General features: G+C 46.3%; 1 protein-coding gene across 1 annotated transcript in view; it reads right to left on the reverse strand.

Annotated features, from left to right (window-relative positions):
- Positions 1-622: 622 nt before the first annotated feature.
- The window catches only part of MAML1 (mastermind like transcriptional coactivator 1), a 58,264-nt gene continuing 49,454 nt past the window's right edge, over positions 623-9,432 (reverse strand). Inside the window, exons 3-5 of the mRNA XM_024116299.3 lie at positions 7,622-7,861; positions 6,011-6,107; positions 623-4,104 (exon numbers count right to left, since the gene is read on the reverse strand). Of these exons, the coding sequence (XP_023972067.1) occupies positions 3,125-4,104; positions 6,011-6,107; positions 7,622-7,861 (1,317 nt within the window). The 3' untranslated portion in view covers positions 623-3,124. The remainder of the gene's footprint in view (positions 4,105-6,010; positions 6,108-7,621; positions 7,862-9,432) is intronic.

Below are 9,432 nucleotides of genomic sequence, written 5' to 3' on the forward strand. Positions count from 1 at the left end.
AAACCTTTTAATTCCATCACATGACAGGCTTCCTCCCTGAAGGCTGCTCTTTTCTGCCCTTCTAAGAGCTCCAGCTTCTCTAGGTCTGACCCACTTCCAGCCTATGGCTGAGGTGAGAGGTCACTGAGAAGACTTGCCTTCCAGGCTCCCGGTGTGACTTCTGTCATCATTTGATGCCCCTTCAAAGTGTGACACTAACAGGAGTGGGTGGGTGAACATGCCAGAGCACACACTTTCTTACAATAAAAAAGAAAACTAAACAAGACCTAGAGAACTGCACTGACGGTAAATCTAAGGGTTTAAGTAAAACATATGAACTGCTAAAGATCTAAAGTATCCCTGAAGTCCAACTTCCCTCACATTAGACATAAGGGCATGGATGAGGTCTAGAGAGGGGACAGACCGGTGGCCCTGGGCAATGTCAGTGCTAATTTCCTATCTATTACCAAAAAACAAACCAAACACCCCCACCACCAATGTGCATTAAGAAAGCAGCTAAATCACAAAAAGAAATCAACTACCAAGCAAAGCAGCTGTGTACTACTGGTCCACCTTCTACCTTGTGGCACAGCCATGTGAAGTGAAATACATGGGCAGTTTCCATACTAGCAAAATACTTTTATTATTTTATAATGATAAAACAGGAAAGTAAAGATTTCTTTTTGGTGTATACCAGAGTTAAGGGAAGTAGAAGAATAAGGGAATTAATAGGATTTTTATGTACTTTGATGACAGTAAAAAGTTAACAATACCAACTGTTTGACATAAAACTTACGGCCCCCAAAACACATATATAAAGGATCATAGTTTTAAAATCTATAAAAGTAAAAAATATACAGTCAGAAGCTCTAACGCTTATTCCATCTTTAATATAAAATTGTAAACATTTATTTACACAAAGCAAGTGTGTATAACAAAAGTCCAAGCACCCTTTTCTTTTGAGTCATGGCTCCTGGAAGATGGGGATTTGCACTGAAGTGGAGTTGTCTCCTTCCCTGACTACCCAAAAACCAGATTCATAAATAAAGCCACAGGCAGCTCCCTGGGGGGACTCCAAGCATCACATTTTATTGCTCTGACACTGCAGCAAGTGAGAAGCCTGCTGTCTGTCTAGGTGGCCCCAGGACTAAGGCAGGGGCAGCCCTCCCCATAAGGGGGAGGCAGAGGCGTGAACGCCCGGGGATAGAGGTGAGCAGCAGCCAGAGGGAGACCAGGAGAGGAACAAGGACCCACCATCAGCCTTCGGCCCGCTATTTTTGGTAGAAAACCTGCTGAAGTCACCCTCTTCCCCTTCAGATCGGGGAACTCACTCAGAGGGTGGAGTCTTCACTGGCTTTATGATTCATTCCCTTCTTTGAGAGTTATATTCAGTAACTGGGGAAGGCAGGGAGGGTGTTTAAAGGGGAAATGGCCATTAGAGAAGAAGATCTGAGGGTCCAAGTACCCCCATGAAAGGCACTGCTGGTGCAAAATAATTACCAATGTGTGTACAACCCTTTGTCCCCTCAAAGCCACTCAAGCTGGTTGTGTGAATATTTTCCTTGGCTCTTTACATATGATACTCCTTGAATTATCCATTTTGAGGCTCCAGGGAAATAAAAATGGGGTTGAGGTTTCGCCAGAGACCACTCTGCACATACGCCACTCTTTTCAGTGTACTATTTTCTCTCCGACACCCCATTTAAAAGGGTCTCACCTTGTGCTTACCATGTTGCTTTCGTTACATCGAAGTGCTCTGTCTTCATTTCCCACAAACAGCCCACAGGTTGTTGTGGACTCTTAGCTTAGTCAAGACCTAAAAAGTCATAGACCCTAAGAAAGAAATCCACTTGAATCTTTAGAAAGGATGTATTAGTGTTACAAAGCAATTCTCTTTAAAAAGTGCAAGTCATCTGACAAGGGAGTGGCAGAAGTAGTAAAACAAAGTGGAATTCCTTCCTCTGGCCCGGCCTGCGTCCTCCCTGCCAAACAGGGCACACCTGTTTTTCTCCTTCCCACAAACCTTTGCTTTCTGGGGAAGGGATACCCAGCTCCTTACTACGCTAGGCTTGCCTAGGGAATTGTAATGACTCTTTCTTTTCCTCTCCAATCTAGTAAATCAGTGGCTTAAGGAGTTTTTCCATTTGGGCTGGAGAGAGAAAGAAGGGGAGGCAGAAAGAAAGGTTATGGGAAATGAAGACAGGGTGCAGGAAAGACATCTGTGCATAACTCAACAATGATCACCTTCCTAACACGTTAAATATGAGTTTTCGGAGAAACTGCAAAAGGAGAAACAACAAAAGAGGACACAGGAATCCCAATTATTTCATTTCAGCATTTGGCCTGGGGGCCGCCTGGGGTCTTGCTACCAACACATGGGAGGAAGGGATTCCTCAGCCCACATCCTCCTAAATGCCAGCCTGGAAGAACAGCATTCTGGGAGAAGGAGGAGCTGCTGGAAAGACCAGATCTGTGTCACTAACTCTGCTGTCTCACGGCATCCTGTTCCTTTTTGGCACATGCAGTCACAGCCTGCACTTACGGAAATGATTTTCCAGTGAGCCTCCCTTTGCCCTGAAAGCTGACAAAGAGCAGGAATAAAAAAGGCTCTTAATCAAAAGGAAACCCTAAGTTTCCAATGCCACTTATCAATTTAAACCACCACCTACCCTAATCTGTTATAAACCTTAAAAAAAATTTTAAATCTTTTCTATCCTACAAATTGCAAATAGTTCTGCTATAAAGTTTCAACAAAAATTTGTCCCAAAATGGGGCAAGTGGAGAAATCTTGGATTAAGTCAACATGATAGCACAGATTTTTATAAGCCTGACATCGTGGGGTTTCACTGTTGGTTTTTTGGTCATTTTGATAGAAAACCACCTGCAGAACCCTGTCCTGCTGTCCCAACACCAGATAACGACGCCAGCAGATGGGGTGGGGCCAGCCCAACATACCACAACTGCTGGCTGGGAGCCCGGGGCCCCACAGAGCCTGGGAGGACCAGGCCTCAGCCCCATGGCTCTAGCTCTACCTGCCCAGCTCCCCAGGCTGTGGGCTTTTGGTCCAAAGTAGTTTTGCTCTTTCTTGAATTTGAGAACAAAAATATAGGCTGTATGAACACTGAAAACACCACAAATCCTCCTGTTACTGAGGCCCTAGAAGGTGGTCCAAATCATTCATCCACTCCTCCGAAGTCCTGTTCTTCAGCAGGGAGTCGATCAGGTCGGCATCTCCGGCCATGCTGGCCAGCCCGCTGCTACCTGGCTGCCCACTGTAGGCAAAGGGCAGTTCTTGGCCTGCGGTCCGCACAGGGTAGGCCTGGGCGCAGTGTAGCCCTGCCCGGCTGCCCACTGTTGGGGCGGGGCTCTGGCTGAAGGCCCCCAGCTCAGGCCCAGCTGGGCTCAGGCCTGGCAAGGCCTGCTGTGGGGCTCCCTGGGGAGGTGCTGGGGCAGGGGCACTGGTCCTCTGCTGTGTGCTCACAGGGGGCAGCATGGACCCCGCTGCAGCTGCTGAGCTCATGGGGGCCATGGGCCTGCTGGGCATCGCCTGGGAGAACTGCGGGCTGGACATTTTCAGATGGGCCTGTTGCATGTGGAAACTGGAAGCTGCAGTGAAGGGGCTTACGGAGTTGTTCCCTGGGGTTTGGCCACTCAGGTTTGGCATTCCCTGATGTTGCCATGTGGAATTCTGGCCTCCCATGGTTGCCGATACCCTTGGGACCTGTGGCTTAGTTAAAGCAGAGTTCAGGGTCCCCTTATTGTGCTGTTGGGAGAGACCCGAGTTCCCCAGAGAGTTCTGCCCATAGGCAGCTGAAACCGAGGTGTTCGGGCCCACACCGGTCTGCCGTGGAATGTGGGCATGTCCATTGGTGGCCTGTGGTGGGGGCTGGGCAACTCTCTGGGTCATACCAGAAGCCATGCCATAGAGGCTGCCCTGTGGCATGCTTTGCGAGCCAGTGAACTGAGCCACACCCCGGTCCTGCTGGCCTGAGCTTGAAGGGAGAGAGGAAACCGAAGTGTGTCCAGGGCCCATTGACATCAGACTCCCGGCCTGAGGGAACACTCGAGGACAGCTGGAGTTAGATGGACCCAAGTTGTTCATGCCAGGCATGGCAGAAGAGGACCCTAGAAGACAGAGAAAATTCTGTCAACTAAGCTAGCATTTCTTCACCACCACTATGGAGATACCTCCAAGACCCAAGCTGCAGCTGCTATCCCACAGGCCTGAAAGGCAAAATCAGAACACCAGATACCTCATGATCAGTGGAACCTCAAAGAGAGCCCTGGGGGCAAAGGTTTCCCAGCCGGTCTGGAGCAAAAAGGAGATTAAGACAGGCACAGAGGAAGGGGCAAACTGTATGACTAGGGGAGAGTGTCTAGGTCTAGAGATAAAAGGAAGAGATGGTCCCGGCCAGATTCAGAAGAGCTGCAGCCACCATAGGAGGGGACAGGGTTGCAAAGCCAAAGGGTAACTGGACTATGACTCTGGTTTAGACCTAGCTCAGCAGGGACTGTCAGGATCACTTAGATGAGGCCCACACAGTGTGGCAGTGCAGGGTGGTGAAGGGAGTAAGGAGTCTGGACTGAAATCAGAAGATAGACAGGCACAGAGGAAGGGGCAAACTGTATGACTAGAATGTGGGGAGAGTGTCTAGAGATAAAAGGAAGAGATGGTCCCGGCCAGATTCAGAAGAGCTGCAGCCACCATAGGAGGGGACAGGGTTGCAAAGCCAAAGGGTAACTGGACTATGACTCTGGTTTAGACCTAGCTCAGCAGGGACTGTCAGGATCACTTAGATGAGGCCCACACAGTGTGGCAGTGCAGGGTGGTGAAGGGAGTAAGGAGTCTGGACTGAAATCAGAAGATATTTACTGAGCACCTGCTCTGTGGTGGGTTCTGTGTTGGGGAGACAGCACGGAATAGGACAGAGAGGTCCTGTCCTCAGGGAACTTGCTATTTGGGACTCTGTCTTAAGCAGTGGATGCATGGTGACAGCCCTGACTGAGATTTTTTTTTGGGCGTAGGTGAGCGATTGTTCAGGGGTTGGCCACACTGAATACACTTTGTTTCTCCTCTTCCTCTCTCCATCAGCACCTAACTAAAAACTGAGTTGAAGACAAAAGGGAAATGCTGATAAACAGTCCACTTCTCTCCCACTGATAGCCCACAACAACATCAGATGGGATGAAGGCAGGAAAGCTGGCCAAGACCCAGGCTACTGAGATGCCCACAGACTTCAACCCCTGGTCCCTGTTAGCACAAGCATAAAACCCCACTTAAGTCTCCTCTGGAATGCACAGCTGTGGTCAACTTCTCTGGGACACTTTATAGCGAGAATCACTGACCAAGAGAAGCACAGGTTTTGAAGATATTCCAAGAGCTAGGAAGGCAGGTATGGCCTAGATTTTACTGCATCTGTCAACTGAAATCTCTCTATATTTCTGGAGCAACAGCCTGAGCAATGGCGGTCAGGTTCCCTCACATATCTGAGACATGACAGCTGAGACCTCAGAATGCTTCCTGCCCCTTTCTGGTCAACTGTCTGCTGCTGATACTGCCATCCGTGACACCAATATGAGCAGACAGGAAGAAAGAAAAGAAGCAAAAGGCCATACAAGTGCATTAAGTCTCTCCTTATCTGGAAAATAGGAGAGGGTCATTTTTTGAACAGACACATAATGGTAGAAGCAAAGAACTTTCTTAAGAATTACAGAAGCCACTTCCTATTTATTGATAAGATATATTCCAACTACAGATGATTTTGCCTCAAAAGATTATACAGCCAGGGACCCAGCCAAAGCACTTAGTCAAAGTAGTCTGCCTCTATGACTTTCTTCTCCTGACCTGTAGGGTAACCAGAACACTAGGCTCCTTATGCAGAATGGAGTTACAGGAGCATATACATCCATTTAGCATCTATAGCATAAAGCTGGGCAGACAGCAGGAACTCAGCATGAGTGTAACAGACTACGTGCTCTGTCCAGTGCCTGCCTTCCCCTGCCCCACTCCACTGCCTCAGACACTCCTCACCTGTGAACTGTCCAACCTGTTGTGGGAAGGAGCTCTGTGTTGGGTCTTGGTACTGGGGTGGCGGGCGGGTCAGATGGCGCTGAAACTGTTGCTTCTCCTAGAAAATGCCAAGAAAAACAGAAAATTATAAGACCCACAGAAACCAAAAACAAAGCGATTAGAGAAAGGTAAACTGTCCAAGTTTGTTACTCAGAGGGACTCCTATGGAGATAATGCGCATAATCTCATTTCGGGTACTCTTAATAAGTTGCAGTATGAGACAGAAGGATGGGGCAATGATTAAAAAAAAAAAAAGGTGATGTATCAGTTTAAAGAAAAAAGAATGGCAGAACAGGGAAATGCAAATCAAAGCCACAATGAGATAGATACCACTTCACACCTACTAGGATGGCTAGAATCAAAAAGACATAAGTGTGTCAAGGATGTGGAGAACCTGGCCCCCTCACACACTGCTGTGGGAATGCAAAATGGTGCAGCTGCTTTGGAAAACAGTCTGGCAGTTTCTCAAAAGGTTAAAGAGTTACCATATGACTCAACAACAATTCCATCCCTTGGTGTATACTCAAAAGGACTGAAAACCTATGTCTCAAAAGGGGAAACAACCCAAACGTCTATAAACTGATGAACAGATAAATAAAATGCAGCATATTCATATAATGGAATATTATTCAGCCACAGAAAGGAGTGAAGTATGGATACATGCTACAATATGGTTGAATCTTGAATGCATTTATACGAAATGTCCAGAATAGGTAAATCTATAGAGATAAAAAGTAGATTAGTGGTTCCCTAGGCTTGGGAAGATGGGGGAACAACTTTTAATGGGTACAGGGTTTCTTTTAGGTAATGTTCTAAAAGTGGCTGTGGTGATGGTTTGTATAACTGTGAATAAACTAAAAACTATTTGAATTATACACTTTAATGGGTGGATTTCATGTCATGTGAATTACATCCCAATAAAGCTGTTATTTAAAAAATGGCAGAACTGAGGCAGTAATGTGGGTTTTAAAGTCCTCCTCAATCAACTTTATCCTCTGGGTAGCTAGTTCTCTTACATCTTAAGGATGCAATTTAAAATCCTGAGAACTCAAAAAAAAAAAAAAAAATCCTGAGAACTCCTGTAGCCTTGGTACCTGAACACTACATTTGGTGACCAAGTGGGTGAACTGCAGGACTGGGAGGGGGCTTGTCAGTCCTGATTCTTGAACCCCAGGACCTCAGGGATGTCTTCATTTCCCTGCTTTACGTTCTCCCTTATAGCAATCTCTACCTTTACAAAAAAGCTTGATCCCATAGCAAACTGGTGAACCAGTGAGCTCAGTGCTTTGGTAGCTGCTGAAAAGGGACATGGAAAAATGTTCCTAACACATAGTTTTAACCACAGATTCGGCCTTCATTAATCCCCACTAAGTGACATAAAGCTGCTCTGACACAGGCTACCACTGTCTGAGAAACGCCACATGCCTGTTTCCAGGAGTACTCTAATACCGGGCATACAAACAATCACAAATCCACATACATACACGCTGGAGCTTGTAGCCACTGCAGTGACTTGGGAGGCAGGCAAACATGGGAAGGGATGGTGGGGTTTTCTTCCACCTTTCTCTTTACCTGTTCTGCCAGAAGGTGCTGTTGCCTTTGCAAAAACTGCTGTTGTTGCAAATGCTTTTGTTGCTGCTCCCTCTGTTTCTGTTGGTCCAAAAGCAACTGATGCTGCTTCATTACAGCTGCCTGCTGCTGGTTACTGAGAAAGGAGGTGCTACTGTGAGTGCTGGCCACGGACACAGCGGGTGGCTGAGTCCCCACGCTGGCAGCCTGGGTTGGTACAGGGACGCTGGGAGGGTTCTGGTCCTGTCAACACAGAAAAGGGGGTCTCAAGTCAGGTGGGACACACTGAAGACTATAAGCCCTGATCAGAGAAGATGAGCTGCATCCAGTGAAAGCCTGGCTCAAGGCTCTCCTGAAGCCTCTTCTTCCCTGCAGGTGACTCCAGTGAAACCACCCTCCAGGGCAGGGCTGGAGACCAATAGCACTAACACCTGAGTATCCAGGCATGGCAATGAACAGTCACTAGCTGCATGTTAGGTTTGTTTCCTATGATTCACCAGTGGCAAAGGTGTGATTTTACATTTAAGCTTATATATTTGTATACATAGTTCCAGTGGCAACTGTAGCTTATAAATTCTCCCTTACTGGAATGCATGGGTGTGGATCGGCCCCCAGAGGAGGAACTTCTGAGGGGCTCTGGTCAATGGAGATGCTACATTCTGAGTGTGCAAATCTTGGGCCCCTGGTGGCAGGGCTGTCCCTGAACCTCCTGAAATTATAGGGTTTGTCCACCTGTGTACAGCATTTTCCTGGAAAGAAGACTGCTTGACTTTTGTCAGATACTCATGCTCAAAAAATACTGAGTACCAATGAGAACTTTAATGGATATTCTCTATTAATACCTGAACCTAAAGTGAGAGAGTCATGTCAAAGGTTACCACAATATTACCCCAACATCATTACTTACCTTTAAAAGGAGAAATTTTTAACTCATACAGGAAAAAGGCAAAAAGCAATTATCATTTAAACAAATTCAACTTTTTGAGCTTTTCCCCACTCCTTATTTATTTGTATGTATGTATGTATGTATGTATTTGGCTGCACCAGGTCTTAGTTGTGGCATGAGGGATCTTCGCTGCAGGATGTGGGATCTAGTTCCCTAGTTCCCTGACCAGGGATCAAACCCAGGCCCCCTGCATTGGGAGCATGGAGTCTTAACCACTGGACCACCAGGGAAGTCCCTGTGCTTTATTTATATTATTACATTTAATTCTTAGAACATTTCTATGAGGACGGTATCTCCATTTCATGCATGAGGAAACTGAGGTCTACAGGAATTAGGTAATTTGCCCAAGTCACTGAGCTAGTAAATGGCAAAGCCAGGATGTGAAGCCAGGCTTATGTTTTGCACCTGTAGGCTAAATAGGCAGAGGAGTTCAGGCTCTCAGATATTCAAAACAGTACCTTCCAAAGCAAAATTCTACATCGAATGGGAACGAAATCATAGAAGATATTTCTTTGTATTTCATTGTTACAAATGATGCTTTAAAAATACTAAGAACCACTGATCATTTCAGTTATGATGGTTCTATTTCAAGTATTATTTCTATTCCATTTCACCAAAAGTCATATTATTGATAGTCATATAGTCATATTGTCTGTTTGATGACACATCAATAGTAAAATGACTTTTAAATTGTCTGTTGCTTGACGTGAATATTCAAAACCCAGGTATTAAGTGGACGGATGTGTGTTCCACAAGGAAAGCTCAGTTTTCAAACAGGCGGGAAATGGATGCTCAGTGGGTAGTTGGTCGCCGCCTCCCACTGGGTGAAAAGTCAAGACTGCAATAAAATCACATCCAATCCCTGGGT

The sequence above is a fragment of the Physeter macrocephalus genome, chromosome 2 (genome assembly GCF_002837175.3).
Source record: "Physeter macrocephalus isolate SW-GA chromosome 2, ASM283717v5, whole genome shotgun sequence".
Classification (NCBI taxonomy): domain Eukaryota; kingdom Metazoa; phylum Chordata; class Mammalia; order Artiodactyla; family Physeteridae; genus Physeter; species Physeter macrocephalus.